This window comes from Rattus rattus, chromosome 3 (genome assembly GCF_011064425.1).
Source record: "Rattus rattus isolate New Zealand chromosome 3, Rrattus_CSIRO_v1, whole genome shotgun sequence".
Lineage (NCBI taxonomy): Eukaryota > Metazoa > Chordata > Mammalia > Rodentia > Muridae > Rattus > Rattus rattus.
The window spans coordinates 52,026,346-52,044,679 of record NC_046156.1 but is presented as its reverse complement, the minus strand read 5'-3'; the positions used below and the strand labels follow the sequence as shown (position 1 = coordinate 52,044,679).

The following is an 18,334-nucleotide window of genomic DNA, read 5'->3' as shown; positions in this document are numbered from 1 at the left end:
AAATATAAAGGCGAATGCTAGCAGCAAAACAATGAACTGATAATGGGGTTGCTTTTGGAGAAATTAGAGAAAGGATGAAGGAGCTGAAGGTGCTTCCAATCACATAAGAACAACAATATTAACCAACCAGAACTCCCAGGAATTAAACCACTACCCAAAAACTATACATGGACAGATTCATAGCTCCAGCTGCATATGTGGCAGAGAACAGCCTTGTTGAGAACTAATGGAAGGAGAATCCCTTGATTCTGCCAAGGCTGGAACTCCCAGCAAACGGAAATGTAGGGGGGTGGGAATGGGAGGTGGTTGGGTAGGGGGAACTGTCTTATAGAAGAAGGGGACAGGGATGGGATAGGGGGCTTATATCCAGGAAACTGGGAAAGGGAATAACATTTGAAATGTAAATAAAAATATCCAATATTAAAAAAGGAAAAAAGAAGTAAATAACATAACTTTTAACTGAAAACACTTTAAATATCTGTCTCTTTCTCCATCCTTTATTGAAGAATAATCAATATGATAAATGTACTTTACAGAAAAATCTCACTGATGTTGAATCAAAAGGAAATTATTGACAATGATTATCATATATTTCTTAAGCAAGTACATTTCTAGAGTTGTTCTTTAAACAGATATTTAACATAAGATTAAAAACCAGCTTCATTTCAATTTTAAGTATTACTAAATCCAAACCAGGTTGATCCTATTTGTTATTTGTTATATATTTATTTATTTTATTATCAATAATTATTTTTACAGTCTAGCCATTATCCCCCGCCATCCTGACCTCCAACAGTTCCTCATCCCATTCCTCTTCTTCTTCTCCAAGAGAATGTCCCCAAACTCCACATGCCCCACACCCTACCAAGCCACCCCATTCCCTGGGGCCTCAAGTCTCTCAAGTATTGGGTATGTTTTCTCTCACTGAAGGCAGACCAGGCAGTCCTCTACTATATATGTGTTGGGGACCCCTGAGGCTCTTCCTATGTTTTGATTCATAAATAATGAATTTCAAACTTACATAATATCTAATTTAGGTTTGGTTTGTGAAGCACATAAGCACTTCTCGTGCTCAAGCAGTTAGACTGATTGCAAACTTGTTCATTCCATATAAACAAGATCACCAAATTTAATAATGTGTTTAATACTTTCTGGAAATCTTCTGTATGTAGATATTGACTGTGCATTTTGCAAAGAAGGTTAAGGAACTACTTCCAGTTATTATCTTGGCCTCATTGGTCAGTTATACCTCCTTATTTTCATAGTAGTATTTATTCATTACACATAATAATGACCTTTTCATATATATCACATGTATTTTGTTCACATTCACACACTTATTCTATTTTTCACTTTCACTCTGAGCAATACCCTTCCTAAATGAGATCCTCTCCACTTCTAGATTGTATGCCCCCTATGCCTGTGCCTTGGAAGAGCCAATGGGTTTGACTATATAAGCCCTCATGCATTGTAAATGATTGGAAGATCATGGGTGAAGGATTTTGCAGGAACATTGTCACCTTACTGGTGGGAACAATATTGACAAAACATCACAGTTGGAAGGTGACTCTCAAACATTAGCTTATGGTTTGACCTGGGTCAATAGTATGTGGTAATCTTTGAAATTTTAGGAGCTGACTCTTGGAGAGAAATAGTACATAACCAGGGCTAGTTCTTGACATTTTAGGCCTGGCTTTAATTGAATATTTTCTGTTCTCTTTGCTTCCAGAATGTGGCTATCATGTGACCAGCAGTTGCCTGATGCTGTGCCTGCCCTGTGCTCTGCCTTTCCAGAACTTCAGGGACAAAGAAATCATACTTACAAAAAACAAATAGGGAGACAAAACAGTTTATTTCATGTTACATGATATAAATCCATCTTCAGTGAAGACAAGTCCTATGGTTTGACATGAATCAGAGGGTCTAAAAGAACACTATTTGTTAACTTGGTCCTCAGTTACTTATCTTAAACAGCCAGAACAACTTATCTAAGAATGGCATTGCCCACAGTGGATGAGCCTGCCCATATCAGTCAGCAAGTACCAAACTGCCACAAAGACCAATTTTATGATGGCTCTTTCTCAGTTGACTACTCCCCTCCAAGGAATGTCCAGTTCAGGACTAAATGTACGAGAGATTGAAAATCAATATGAATACAATTGTAAGATGAATTGCTTTCTTAAAAATAATTGAAAATATCAAATGAGAATAATTTTGCTACAACCAACCATAGAGGAAAGGTAGATACATGCCAATAAGTGAATTCATGTCAGTTAGAAAAGCTAGGACAGGTAGGAGTAAAGATGGTAGCTATGCTTATGATTTCACGGAAAGGGACTTGAACTCACAAGAAAGCCTAGCAGAACTGCCTATCTTAGATTCTTGGTGTGTAAGTAACATGTTCCATATGATGAACACTAAACTATAGATATTTTTGTAAATATCCTTATTCTGACCCATGTTTCAAATATTCAAGGAGATTCTTTCCAGGGTCTGATCCATCGTGGATGTTCACTCAGGCAAATAGAAGCTTATAGAACATTGGATTAAGTTATTTCTTACTCACTCTCTTTCAGGTTTCTAGCCAATGCACAAATAGCATTTCCACATCTATTACAGAATATACTAAGCAAAAAAAAAAAAACAAAGACATACAGATTTTTATAGCTCATTGTGTTCTACAATGTTAGATTAAGTTGCCTTTGGAAGTAAATACTAGAGAAGCACAAGAGACCTGGGAAATAGAGCAGGACTGGTTAAGGCCCAGCTATGCAAAACAACATATATCATATACAAATTCTTCATTAAAGTACCACTGTAATGTGATTCCTATTAGGTAATGTGAGAAGCCACTGCTCTCATTCCTCATGAGAGTGACACAAATCAACTCTCCTAGAGTGAGAGTTCCTATACATGAAGACCACTCCTAGACCAGTAGCTACTAACAATCCATCAGAACAGTGGCCTTGAAACTTGAAATACACAACACCAAGAGCACAGAACTGAGCTTGTGGCAGTAGCTTATGCAGAGGTAAGGCAAGTGTGATTGTGCTGTCCTGAAGAGAGACATTAGGAATGCCTACAGGAGTTCCTCAGATGAATGACTGAAGCTCCAAATTAACCCTCTGTTTTAAGTAGGCAGAAAGTCAGAACAACATTCCAATTCTGTAGATTCTACACTTGGAGCTAGTGTCTACTTCTTGGCATGAAATTCACACAGCAGTGTATTCAACCAGCACACTAACATCTATTTAGACCATGAGCCAACACTTCAAAGTATTTATATAAATAGTTTCAATATTTATATAAATCCATATAGTACAAATGCATCATGGAGAATGTGAGAAACAATTGAAACTAAAAATTCTGACAAAGGAATTATACCTAGAATTTGTGATAAATACACAAAAAAGAAGGAAAAGAGGGGGCTAGGAGAAAATGAGAGAGGATTAGGACAGCTTAGTGAAGTGGGACTAACATAATTAAAATAGTGGGAGGTACTGAAAAGACACTAAGACTGTAAGAGAAGATAAAAAAATGACATGGATTTTACTGCTCAACAAAACATACAGCTTTGCATGTGTCTTGTCTTGTGGTCACTGTAACTATTTTGTGAGTATGGTATCAAATTGATAGACATAAACTCATACTTTTTGTCCATCTCTGCACTAACATCAACTGATTTTACCCAAAGTCATGACCATTATGCACATAAATGTTGACAGGCAAAAGACTGAGATTTTTGGCTACATAACTTCTTAGCATATTGTCTTCTAATACTGCAACCCAGTCTGATACACAGAACTGCTATTTTCACCAGGATGAAAGCTGTCTCTAAACACATAACACACACATACACACACACACACACACACACACACACACACATACACAGAGAGAGACAGACAGACAGACAGAGACTCATATTTTGAATGCTGATTTTATTTTAGTAATGTAGATATAAACAAGGTAGCTTTGCAAGGACAAAGGATGCTGCTCTATTCAGAGCAGTGATGACAGCTGATAGGACAAGGCCATGCCTAGTCTCCTCATCACAGGTGAACCGAGGATAAGGTCCACTTGGGATTTATGCAAGGATTAGATTGCATTCAGGCAATACAAGAAGGCATTTTTATTCTCTTGGAACAGAAGACAGATGATCCACTGCCCCAGAGATGTTCTTCAAACCTGTTCTTTCACTGTCTAGTGGAGGATTTAACTGATGAGTCTCTGAAACAGAGTGTGGGCAACCTGAAAGACACAGCACAAAGTTATGAAAGGGATCATCATGAGAAATGAGGCCCATCCTAGAACTGAAGTGTGAACATAGTAGCATGCATTAGAGAAGAAAGGGGCAATTATCTCCAGACTTCCTCGGGTTATCTCAGAAGAAATCTCCATACTCAGATATTTAAGAGAAGTATCATATCAACCCATGTTCTCATAAAATTGTCTTTCCTGTTTATCCTGTGTTAATAACACCCTTTCAATTTGCTAGACCTTATAATATAGTTCTTTTATAATACTAATTAGTGATGAAAGCCAAGTGTGTAAAAAAATCTTATTCAAAGGATTTTGTTATGAACACAAATAAAAAGGTCATTTTTGTATGAGAACTAAGAGTACTCTTATTTAATTCCTGTTATGTTTCCCCAGAGAAACAATGATATTGTGAGGATGGCCATCACAAAGAAGATGATACCTATAGTGAAAGTCAGCACAGTTTCTGAATATTCTCATACATCTTGAAAATTAGGAAACTGCATGCCCCCATTGTTCACTAATGTAATCCTGATGTCCTTTAAGATCCCAAAATTCTAGTTAAAAAAGTTCAGGCACTGGAGAGAGTCAGTATCATTTTACCACTTGGAGAAGAGCAATGGGATGAATTGGGGAGATTCTCCCAGTGCTGTGGTGATGCACATATTAAGGGTGCTTTTGAGTCAGTAAAGAGACATTTATGTACTATTAGAATAATCTTGCAGTCACTTACTTCCACTGTACACGACAAAGGCTTCCTTCAGTTTAGAGGTCAGAGGAAATTTGCCTTGTTCACAGAAAGGGCCCGTGAAGTCATCCATGTCAAGGGTCCAGATCATGGCACCTCCAAAGTTTTGTTGCTTAAGCCACTGGGCCTGGTTAAGAAGAGAGGTCAAGATCACTTGGATTCTTGCCACTCAAGTATGGGCCCTCAGTATGTCCAAGGGACTGTACTTACCTTGATAGTAAAACTGCGGACATCATCATACCCAACCCACTGATTGTCATGATATGCATAAGGAACCTCCTGATAGGCATTCCAGGCCTGAGTAGCTCCCTTTGACAGGAAATCACAAACCTTTAAAAAGAAAAAAGTTCAAAACCTTGAAATATGGTATGAAAAAAAAATGTGTTTTGTTTGATATTCTTTGTGCCTCATTTTTAATGAATGTTATTTATTATTAAAGACATCGAGTTACATTTCTTTAGTAGGAATGAGCAAGAATATGCTTTTAGATATGAGTCACTGCAAATAAGCTATATTAAAGGTCACAACTTTCTTTTTTGTTAGTTTGCATTTGTTTTTACTCCTTTGTTTTGTGTTTTAAGAGTAGGCTAGGTATATAGCACAGACTAAGATTACACTAGTGTTTTTCCTCCATATGTAGCCTGAATGTTGTCTACAAGTTTGAGGAAACACAACTGCCAAACCAATTTAACCACTATTTTCCCCATACTATACTACAGGTTGTACCCACAGTCAAATCCATCAAAAAAAGAGCTGTAGCACAAATGAAAACCCATCTCACATTATTTTTAGATGTTCAGCAAAGGTCCAGATTTGAGCAATCAAGTAACAGAATCCACAATAGTATGATACATTCATTTTAATTTACCTTTTCTCTGTGTTAATGTAAATGCACAATCATGATGTGATCTGTTTTTTAAATAAACGTTTAACTTTAAGTATTCTACAGGCATATTAGTGCAGAAGTGTGTAATAAAACATTTTTAAAAATGTAGAAAGACACTAATCAAAATGAATATTCAAATTGAGTTGATTCTACCATCCTGCCTCCTGACCCAAAGCTACAGCATAATTCTTAACTGGAAACCAAAAAAGCACTAGACAGCCAACCTACTGACCTCATAATAGGCCAGGATCCCACTTTCTTGTGTATAGGGGCCTTTAGTTCCAGGGCTTGAGGTTGGAGCACAAATTCCACTGATAGAGGAGTCGATCAGGGAGAAGGTCTGCGCATATGTTGGGAATCCAACAATAAGCTTCTCACATGCAGCCCCATTTGTCTTCCAGTAGTTCATGATGGAATCCTGAAACACAGCTGGGATTCAATAGATCCAGCCAGATTCTAACTTGCTATTCTATATGTTTACTCCATGTTCTAATAGTGCAGATTCTATGATTAAAGACAGATTGATTCAAAGTTTTTCCCAAACATATCACTAAATTTATTGTTAATGTTTTATGACCAGTAGTTTGAGAAGACTACATATGCTGGCTTTCTATTTATTTTATGCCTTCATTTCTTATTATTTGGATTCTCAAGTATGATCTGCATTACATCTTGTTAGGGTCTTACCACATTGCAGAAGGGGTTACGGTCACATGGGTGTTTGTAGAAGGGACTGTTTTCTCCAGTGAAACCCTCTTTATAGTCATGAAGATTATAAGTCATAACAAGGAAGTAGTCCAAGAACCTTGAGAGGAAAAAACTCGTAAATCATTTTGGTGGACATTTCTCACATTTATTCAGAAAAGCAATATAATTTCCAAGACCTGTGCACAAAGCACTAAACAACAAGTCCCCCTAAGGATTAGCACCCTCATCCTGAATTCCAAGAGGCAATAAAGAGTATGAAGGACCACTTACTGAGACAGCTGGGGGATCTCATAGGCTGAATCAATGGTGGAGACTATACCAGCTACTGTAGCAGTGACCATCAGCCTTGGCTTGCTGCTTTGAATGGACTCCAGTTGAAAAGCTGTATACAATTCCTACAAAATATATAGGTATACTTCACATTCATTTTTCGTATTCAAATTGATATGTATTCCCATATATGAGAGAGAGAGAATATATTTCTATATCAATTGTTAAAATGGTTTTTACATTTTGCTTTATCTTACTGTTATGCTTTTATCAATTAACTCAGTAAACATTTTGACAGATATCTAGTAAGCATGGATATTATAAAATTTCACTATGTCCTACCTAAATGTCTTATCTAGTCATCTAAAATCTAGCTTCCAATTTCCTGGTCAGAACTTCACCAACCCTCACCACACTGAGAAGTTTTGTAAACAGACTTTCCCTACAGCCAGTTTTTCAATGTGAAGAAAACTTCTGCTTTCTCAGTACCTGAAGTATGTCATGAGACCAAGATTTAACAGAATGAAATTTAGGGTTAGAGTAACCAATGAAGAAGTTAGTAAGGACTGGATAACAAGTATGATTCCATTCCAGAGGAAATTCACATGTAGTATGGTCAGCTCTAGTAAAAAATCAATTTGAGGCAAAACATTTTTTGAAGAGAATGCTCAAAGACGTTATCATATAGATCAGTGGTCATTTGATGAAAATGTATTACAGGATGGATAGACCAAAGAAAAAGGGCTTAGCACCTGTCTTTAAACAATAAATCCACATATGTAATATTATATGTGCATCACTTTTGTGTTGCTACAAGGGCATATCTAGCACCAAGGACCAGGAATTGTAACTGTACCTAGAGGCTGTTTCCCTCGAAAGTAAGAAGAATTGTGTCTGATGGTTATAGCTATTAAACAACAGAAAACTATAGTTGACTGGGTGTCTTAGGTAAAAACTACTCAGAATAGCTGAGGATCTGGTATGGGTGGTGTGTCACTGGGAGCATCTATCAGTGATACAACAAACTGAAGACCAAGATAAAGAATAAGAAAACAAATCTAGGTATATGCCCAAGTGTGATATAGCTGGGTCTTCAGATAGATCTATTTCCAGTTTTCTGAGAAACCTCCACCATGCCACAAGAGCTCATGTTCTGATATATTTATAGCAAATTTATTTGTGATAGCCAGAAGCTGGAAGCAACCCAGATGTCCCACAACAGAAGAATGGATATAGAAAATGTGGTTAATAAACACAATGGAATAGTACTCAGCTATTAAGAATGAGGACATCATGAGTTTTATAAGTAAATGGACGGAACCAAAAGATATCATCCTGAGTAAGGACATCACACCCGAAAAGACATGCATGGTATGTACTTATTAATACATGGATATTAGCCAAAAAGTACAGAATACACAGGATACAACCCACAGAACTCAAGATTAACATGCTGAAAGACCCAAGTGAGGATACCTCAATCCCACCTGAGAAAGAAAAGAAAACAACCAGATTGGAGGAGGAATCTGTATGAGAAATAGGACAGGGAAAGGAAGAGGAGAACATGATGAAGTATTGAGAAGGGAAACAGGCCCTGAGGTCCAGCAGAAAAAAATGGAAACAGGCAATCTCAAGGGGTAGGAGATAGTAGGGAGAACCTCTAGAATGTACCAGAGAGGTGAGAGAATCTCGGGACTCAAAGTGAGGGACTTTAGATGAAATGCCCTACAGCGGGGAGAGGGAACTTGTAGAGTCCACCTCCTTTAGAAAGACATAGCATCAAGTAGAAGAATGGGGTTGCCATCCCACAGTCACATCTGCTGACCCAGAATTGTTCCTGACTGAAAGGATTACAGGGTCAAAAATGGAGAAGAACCTGAGGGCAAGGAGGTTCAGTAATAGACCCAAAATGGGATCCAGCTCAAAGAGAGGCTCCAAGGCTTGACAATAGTACTGATACTATTGTGGGCTTACAAACAGCAGCCTAGCACAACTGCCTTCTAAAGGTCCAACAAGCATCTGAAAGAGTCAGATGCAGATATTTACACCCAACCAATGGAAAAAAGTTGGTGACCTCTGTGGTTTAATTTTGGAAAATCTGGAAGAAACTGAGGAAGAGGGTGACCCTAGAGGAAGACAAATAGTCTCAACTAACATGGACCCCCGACATTGCTCAGACACTGAGCAACCATCTAGATAGTATACACTAGCTGATATGAAGCCCCAAACACATATGCAGCAGAGGACTGCCTGGTCTTGACTCAGTGAGAAAAGATGAACCTAAACCTCAAGAAATTTGAGGGCCCAGGGAGAGGGACGGTCTGGTGAGATGAGGGGAACATACTCTGTGATATGGGGAGGAGAGGAGGTATGGGATGTGGAACTCTCAGAGGGCAGACCAAGAGGAGGATAAAGACTGGACTGTAAAATAAGAAGAAAAAAAGAAAAGAAATCTAGAAAGTAAAGGTTCTGATTTGCAAAGTGATAGATGCACAAACCATTTTTAGTCCTTGACCTTAAATTATTTGCTGATTTTGTTTCTTCATCACCTACTGTGATGATAGCATCAGTAAAGTAGATTATCTCAGGTTCTTCTCTTCTTCATGAACCTTTGGTTAATATTCACGCCAGTCATTTTGGTCTTCCAGATTTATCACACTGAGGTGTGTAGATATTTATCAGTTCCTTTTCAAAATCTGTGTTTACCATCTTACCTAACATAGGAAGGCTCAAATGGTCCCATCAGAAACATGAGATTCTCTCTTTTTCCACAAAATGCTTCCCAGATTCTATTGACATTGTGCTTGTTACCCGGAATCTTACCTCAGTTTTCCAACACTTGTTTGGTACGTATTTAAGTTTTACATTGTTAACTTCTATGGCTTTCTGCCCTAAGGTGCTTCCCCAATTTTTCTCTCCTTTATGGTTACTATCTGAAAAATTGCCCAAACATACATATCTTGTTACACTTCTTCACTATCTATAATTCTTCAAACAATTCCACAGTATGACCCTGAAATTCCAACTCACACTAGTTAGAATGGCTAAGAGGAAAAACCCAGGTGTCAGCAGATGCTGTCAAGGATGTGGAGAAAGAGAAACACTCCTCCATTTCTGGTAGGACTGCAAGTTAGTACAACCACTCTGGAAATCGGTCTGGTGGATCTTCAGAAAATTGGATATAGTACTACCTGACAAACCAACTATACCACTCCTGAGCATATACCCAAAAGATGCTCTAACATATAACAAGGACAAAGACTCCACTAGGTTCATAACAGTCTTATTTATTTGAGGGACCCAGATGCCCCTCAACAGAGGAATGGATACAGGAACTGTGGTACATTTACACAATGGAGTACTAATCAGCCATTAAAAACAATGACTTCGTGAAATTCACAGGCAAATGGATGGAACTAAAAAGTATCATCCTGAGTGAGGTAACACAGTCACAGAAGAACACACATGATATGTACTCATGGATAAGTCAATATTAGGCAAAAAGCATGAAATACCCATGATACAATTTACAGATCATATGAAGGTCAAGAAGGAAGATCAAAGTGTGAATGCCTTAGTCCCACATAGAAGGGGGAACAAAATAAACACAGGTGGTATGGGGTGGGAAGTACTTGGGAAGAATAGAGGAGGGGTAGAGAAGAAAATGGAGTGGGATCAAGTGTAGGAGGAGACAGGAGAGATGTACATAGGGTCAGGAAATTCATCATAGATGTGTAGCAATGGGGGATGGGGTACTGAGGGTAGCCAACAGAATGTCCCAGATGCCAGAAAAACAAAATTCTCACAGGACCCAACAGGAATGACATTGTTTGAAATACCCAACAAATGGGAAGGAGAACCTATAGAGGATATATCTAGAGGTTAGGCAAGACCCCCGATTGAGGGATGGGACTGCACACCATTCGCAAAAATTAAACCCAGATTAGCTCCTATCTAAAGGTAATACAGGGACAAATAATGGAGCAGAGATTAAAGAAAAGGCCATCCAGAGATCACCCCACCTTGGAATTCATCCTGTATGAGCCACCAAAACCAGACACTATTGTTGATGCCAAGAAGTGCTTGCTGACAGGACTCTGATACGGATGTCTCCTGAGAGGTTACTCAGCCTTACTGTTACAGATGTAGATGCTTGCATTCAACTATTGGACTGAGCACGGGGACTCCAATGGAGTTAGGGGAAGGACTGAAGGAGCTGAAAAGGTTTGCAACCCCACAGGAAGGGCAACAATATCAACCAACCAGACACCCCAGAGCTCCCAGGGACTAAACCACCAACTAAAGAATACACAACTACATATGTAGCAGAGGATGACTTTGTCTGGCATCCGTAAGGGGGCGGGGGCTTGGTCCTGTGAAGGGTTGATGCTTTAGTGTAGGGGAATGACTTTATGGTGGGGTGGGAGTGAGTAGGTGGATTGGGGAGCACCCTCGTGGAGGCAGGGGTGAAAGGAGTGAAATAGGGGCTTTGGTGGGGAAACCAAGAAGGCAGATAACAATTGAAATATAAATAAATGTGGTTCCTGCCCTCCCCTAGAGCTGAAAGCCAGTTGCAGGAAGCACCTACACACCAAATTTTCTGCTCCAAGTGACCTGCCTGGTGGACTCAGGATACACAAAGGCAGAAGGCCTCTGGAAAAGGGCACCACCAGTTTCTGGATCTGCCAGGAACTGATCTGAACCCATCCCACAACTTTCTACTCCCAAATCCCGTGGGACACATAGCTGAACACCAAGAAGTATGGACAATCCTGAGACTGTAGGACAGACTGCCACTTCTGCCCACCTTTGCTCACATCCCTGGCCCAAGAGGAAATTGCATAGTGCTTCTGGACACAGGAATATAGGAGCAGTGACTGCAGGAACCCATGGTGCAGATCTGCGCCCAGAACTGAAGTCAAACAGCTCCCTGCAACCAAATCCTGGGGTGGGAGTGGGAGAGCTGGAACCTCAGAAGTGCAGACACTCCTGAGAAATCAAAGGAGACTACTCTCTGCCCATATTCCTGACCCAAGAGGAAAATGCCTGGTGCCATCTGTGGCTCCTAGGCAGAGGAACCTAGGAACAGTAAAGGGCAGGGATTTTTCGGTTCCTGCCTGGACCAAAAGCTAAAAACTAGCCATGAGGAGTGACTGCATGCCTGAGAGCATAACACTCTGTTCCCAGAAATAGCTGAAAGAAAACAGGAAAACAGGTCTACAGGAGTGCTGACACACTGACCTACAGGAGGGACGAGACACTGTCACAGATAGCAAGATAAGCTACCAGCAGAGACAAAGTAATAGCTGGAGGAAAGCCCAGGCCCCTAAGCAACAGCAACCAAGACTACTTGGCATCATCAGAGACCAGTTCTCCCAAATAAAGCAAATAATGGATATCCCAACACATGAGAAAAACAAGATTTTTATTTAAAATCACATCTCATGATGATGATAGAGGACTTTAAGAAAGGCGTAAATAACTGCCTTAAAGAACAGGACAACAGGTAAACAAGTAGAAGCCCTTAAAGAGGAAACATAAAAACCCTTAAAGGACTACTGGAAAACACAATCTAACAAGAGAAGAAATTGAACAAAACCATCCAGGAGTTTAAAATGGAAATAGAAACAATGAAGAAAGCACAAAGGGAGACAACCCTACACATAGCAAACCTAGGAAGAGATCAGGAGTCAGAGATGTGAGTATCACCAAGAGAATACAAGAGATAGGAGAGAAAATATCAGGAGCACAAGATACCATAGGAAATATCGACACAGCCATCAAAGATAATGTAAAACAGTAAAAGCTCCTAGACAAAAACATACAGAATATCCAGGACATGATGAGAAGAACAAACCTAAGGATGATCGGTATAGAAGAGTGAGGACTCTCACTTTAAAGGGCCAGTAAATATATTCAACAAAATTATAGAAGAAACTTTCCCTAACCAAAAGAAAGAGATGCCCATAAATATATAAGAAGCACACAGACTCCAAATAGATTGGACCAGAAAAGAAATTACTCCCATCACATTATAGTCAAAACACAAAATGCACAAAACAAAGAAAGAATGTTAAAAAGTAGTAAGGAAAAAAAAAGTCAAGTAACATATAAAGGCAGACTTATCAGAATTACAACACACTTCTCACCAAAGATTATGAAAGCCAGAAGACCGTAGGCAGATGTCATATAGACACTAAGAGAACACAAATGCCAGCCCAGGCTACTATATCCAGCAAAACTCTCAATTAACATAGAGTGAGAAACCAAGGTATTCCATGACAAAACCAAATTTACGCAATATCTTTCTACAAATCCAGCCATACAAAAGATATTAGGTGGAAAAGCCCAACAGAATGAGGGAAACTACACCCTAGAAAAAGCAATGATGTAATCTCCTAGCAACAAAACCAAAGAAAGAGAGACACACAATCATAATCTCACCTCTAAATACAAAAAAAGGAAGCACAATCACTATTCCTTAATATTGCTCAATATCGATGGACTCAACTCCCCAATAAAAAGGCATTAACTAACACACTGGATACGTAAAGAGGATCCAGCATTTTGCTGCATAGAGGAAACACACCTCAGAGAGAAAGACAGATACTACCTCGGAGTAAAGGCTGGAAAACCACTTTCCAAATAAATGCTCTGAAGAAGCAAGCTGGACTAGTCATTCTAATGTAAATAAAATTGACTTTCAACCAAAGGTCATCAAAAAAGATAAGGAAGGACACTTCATATTCATTAAAGGAAAAATACACCAAGATGAACTCTCAATCCTAAATATCTATGCTCTAAATGCAAGGGCACCTACATACATAAAAGAAACCTTACTAAAGCTCAAAACACACATTGCACCTCACACAATAATAGTAGGTGATTTCAACACCCCACTCTCATCAATGGACAGATCATGGAAACAGAAATTGAGGAGAGACATAGAGAAACTAACAGAAGCTATGAACCAAATGGATTGAAAAGATATTTATAGAACATTTTATCCTAAAACAAAAGGATAGACCTTCTTCTCAATACCTCATGGTACCTTCTCCAAAATTGACCATATAATCGGTCACAAAACAGGCCTCAACAGATACAGGAAGATAGAAATATACCCATGCATCTTATCAGATCACCATGGACTAAGGCTGCTCTTTAACAACAATAATAAAGACAGAAAGTCCACATATACATGGAAGTTGAACAATGCTCTACTCAGTGACAACTTAGTCAAGGAAGAAATAAAGAAAGAAATTAAAGACTTTTTAGAATTTAATGAAAATAAAGGTACAACATACCCAAACTTCTGGGATAAAATGAAAGCAATGCTAAGAGGAAAACTCATAACTCTGAGTGCCTGCAGAAAAGAAAGAGGGGAGAGTATACATCAGCAGCTTGACAGCACAACAAAAACCTCTAGAACATAAAGAAGCAAATACACCCAAGAGAAGTAGAAGCGAGGAAATAATCAAACTCAGGGATGAAATCAATCAAGTAGAAACAGCAAGAACTATACAAAGAATCAAGAATACTAAGAGCTGGTTCTCTGAGAAAATAAAAAAGATAGAGGTGGGAGAGAGACCTCACCGCCTGGTCAGGTGGGCACTCCTGAGGCTGCAGAGCAGAAGAGACCACCAACACTGCCCACCCCTGCCCACATCCCTGGCCCAAGAGGAAACTGTATAAGGCCTCTGGGCTCCCGTGGGGGAGGGCCCAGGAGAGGCAGGACCCCTGCCTGAGACACCGCCAGAACCTGAAGGAAACAGACCGGATAAACAGTTCTCTGCACCCAAATCCAATGGGAGGGAAAGCTAAACCTTCAGAGAGGCAGACAAGCCTGGGAAACCAGAAGACACTGCTCTCTGCACACACATCTCGGACGCCAGAGGAAAACACCAAAGGCCATCTGGAACCCTGGTGCACTGAAGCTCCCAGAAGGGGCGGCACAGATCTTCCTGGTTCCTGCCACCGCAGAGAGCCCGTGGGCAGCACCCCGCGAATGAACTTGAGCCTCGGGACCACAGGTAAGACCAAATTTTCTGCTGCAAGTGACCTGCCTGGTGAACTCAAGACACAGGCCCACAGGAACAGCTGAAGACCTGTAGAGAAGAAAAACTACACTCCCGAAAGCAGAACACTCTGTCCCCATAACTGGCAGAAAGAAAACAGGAAAACAGGTCTACAGAACTCCTGACACACAGGCTTATAGGACAGTCTAGCCACTGTCAGAAATAGCAGAACAAAGTAACACTAGAGATAATCTGATGGCGAGAGGCAAGCGCAGGAACACAAGCAACAGAAACCAAGACTACATGGCATCATCAGAGCCCAATTCTCCCACCAAAGCAAACATGGAATATCCAAACACACCAGAAAAGCAAGATCTCGTTTCAAAATCATATTTGATCATGATGCTGGAGGACTTCAAGAAAGACGTGAAGAACTCCCTTAGAGAACAAGTAGAAGCCTACAGAGAGGAATCGCAAAAATCCCTGAAAGAATTCCAGGAAAACACAATCAAACAGTTGAAGGAATTAAAAATGGAAATAGAAGCAATCAAGAAAGAACACATAGAAATAACCCTGGATATAGAAAACCAAAAGAAGAGACAAGGAGCTGTAGATACAAGCTTCACCAACAGAATACAAGAGATGGAAGAGAGAATCTCAGGAGCAGAAGATTCCATAGAAATCATTGACTCAACTGTCAAAGATAATGTAAAGCAGAAAAAGCTACTGGTCCAAAACATACAGGAAATCCAGGACTCAATGAGAAGATCAAACCTAAGGATAATAGGTATAGAAGAGAGTGAAGACTCCCAGCTCAAAGGACCAGTAAATATCTTCAACAAAATCATAGAAGAAAACTTCCCTAACCTAAAAAAAGAGATACCCATAGGCATACAAGAAGCCTACAGAACTCCAAATAGAATGGACCAGAAAAGAAACACCTCCCGTCACATAATAGTCAAAACACCAAACGCACAAAATAAAGAAAGAATATTAAAAGCAGTAAGGGAAAAAGGTCAAGTAACATATAAAGGCAGACCTATCAGAATCACACCAGACTTCTCGCCAGAAACTATGAAGGCCAGAAGATCCTGGACTGATGTCATACAGACCCTAAGAGAACACAAATGCCAGCCCAGGTTACTGTATCCTGCAAAATTCTCAATTAACATAGATGGAGAAACCAAGATATTCCATGACAAAACCAAATTTACACAATATCTTTCTACAAATCCAGCACTACAAAGGATAATAAATGGTAAAGCCCAACATAAGGAGGCAAGCTATACCCTAGAAGAAGCAAGAAACTAATCGTCTTGGCAACAAAACAAAGAGAATGAAAGCACACAAACATAACCTCACATCCAAATATGAATATAACAGGAAGCAATAATCACTATTCCTTAATATCTCTCAACATCAATGGCCTTAACTCCCCAATAAAAAGACATAGATTAACAAACTGGATACGCAACAAGGACCCTGCATTCTGCTGCCTACAGGAAACACACCTCAGAGACAAAGACAGACACTACCTCAGAGTGAAAGGCTGGAAAACAACTTTCCAAGCAAATGGTCAGAAGAAGCAAGCTGGAGTAGCCATTCTAATATCAAATAAAATCAATTTTCAACTAAAATTCATCAAAAAAGATAAGGAAGGACACTTCATATTCATCAAAGGAAAAATCCACCAAGAAGAACTCTCAATCCTAAATATCTATGCCCCAAATACAAGGGCACCTACATACGTAAAAGAAACCTTACTAAAGCTCAAAACACACATTGCACCTCACACAATAATAGTGGGAGATTTCAACACCCCACTCTCATCAATGGACAGATCATGGAAACAAATTAAACAGAGACATAGACAGACTAAGAGAAGTCATGAGCCAAATGGACTTAACGGATATTTACAGAACATTCTATCCTAAAGCAAAAGGATATACCTTCTTCTCAGCTCCTCATGGTACTTTCTCCAAAATTGACCATATAATTGGTCAAAAAACAGGCCTCAACAGGTACAGAAAGATAGAAATAATCCCATGCATGCTATCGGACCACCACGGCCTAAAACTGGTCTTCAATAACAATAAAGGAAGAATGCCCACATATACTTGGAAATTGAACAATGCTCTACTCAATGATAACCTGGTCATGGAAGAAATAAAGAGAAAATTAAAAACTTTTTAGAATTTAATGAAAATGAAGGTACAACATACCCAAACTTATGGGACACAATGAAAGCTGTGCTAAGAGGAAAACTCATAGCGCTGAGTGCCTGCAGAAAGAAACAGGAAAGAGCATATGTCAGCAGCTTGACAGCACACCTAAAAGCTCTAGAACAAAAAGAAGCAAATACACCCAGGAGGAGTAGAAGGCAGGAAATAATCAAACTCAGAGCTGAAATCAACCAAGTAGAAACAAAAAGGACCATAGAAAGAATCAACAGAACCAAAAGTTGGTTCTTTGAGAAAATCAACAAGATAGATAAACCCCTAGCCAGACTAACGAGAGGACACAGAGAGTGCGTCCAAATTAACAAAATCAGAAATGAAAAGGGAGACATAACTACAGATTCAGAGGAAATTCAAAAAATCATCAGATCTTACTATAAAAGCCTATATTCAACAAAACTTGAAAATCTTCAGGAAATGGACAATTTCCTAGACAGATACCAGGTACCAAAGTTAAATCAGGAACAGATAAACCAGTTAAACAACCCCATAACTCCTAAGGAAATAGAAGCAGTCATTAAAGGTCTCCCAACCAAAAAGAGCCCAGGTCCAGACGAGTTTAGTGCAGAAATCTATCAAACCTTCATAGAAGACCTCATACCAATATTATCCAAACTATTCCACAAAATTGAAACAGATGGATCACTACCGAATACCTTCTACGAAGCCATAATTACTCTTATACCTAAACCACACAAAGACACAACAAAGAAAGAGAACTTCAGACCAATTTCCCTTATGAATATCGACCAAAAATACTCAATAAAATTCTGCAAACCAATCCAAGAGCACATCAAAACAATCATCCACCATGATCAAGTAGGCTTCATCCCAGGCATGCAGGGATGGTTTAATATCTGGAAAAACCATCAACGTGATCCATTATATAAACAAACTGAAAGAACAAAACCACATGATCATTCCATAGATGCTGAGAAAGCATTTGACAAAATTAAACACCCCTTCATGATAAAAGTCCTGGAAAGAATAGGAATTCAAAGCCCATACCTAAACATAGTAAAAGCCATGTACAGCAAACCAGTTGCTAACATTAAACTAAATTGCGAGAAACTTGAAGTAATCCCACTAAAATCAGGGACTAGACAAGGCTGCCCACTCTCTCCCTACTTATTCAATATAGTTCTTGAAGTTCTAGCCACAGCAATCAGACAACAAAAGGAGGTCAAGGGGATACAGATCGGAAAAGAAG

At 39.3% G+C, this 18,334-nt stretch overlaps 1 protein-coding gene across 1 annotated transcript in view; it reads right to left on the bottom strand.

The window, feature by feature from the left end:
- LOC116896409 (chitinase-like protein 3) overlaps positions 1-6,976 on the bottom strand; it is a 57,149-nt gene extending 50,173 nt beyond the window's left edge. Inside the window, 3 exon segments of the mRNA XM_032897553.1 lie at positions 6,127-6,312; positions 6,582-6,699; positions 6,873-6,976. Of these exon segments, the coding sequence (XP_032753444.1) occupies positions 6,127-6,312; positions 6,582-6,699; positions 6,873-6,943 (375 nt within the window). The 5' untranslated portion in view covers positions 6,944-6,976.
- Positions 6,977-18,334: the final 11,358 nt, after the last annotated feature.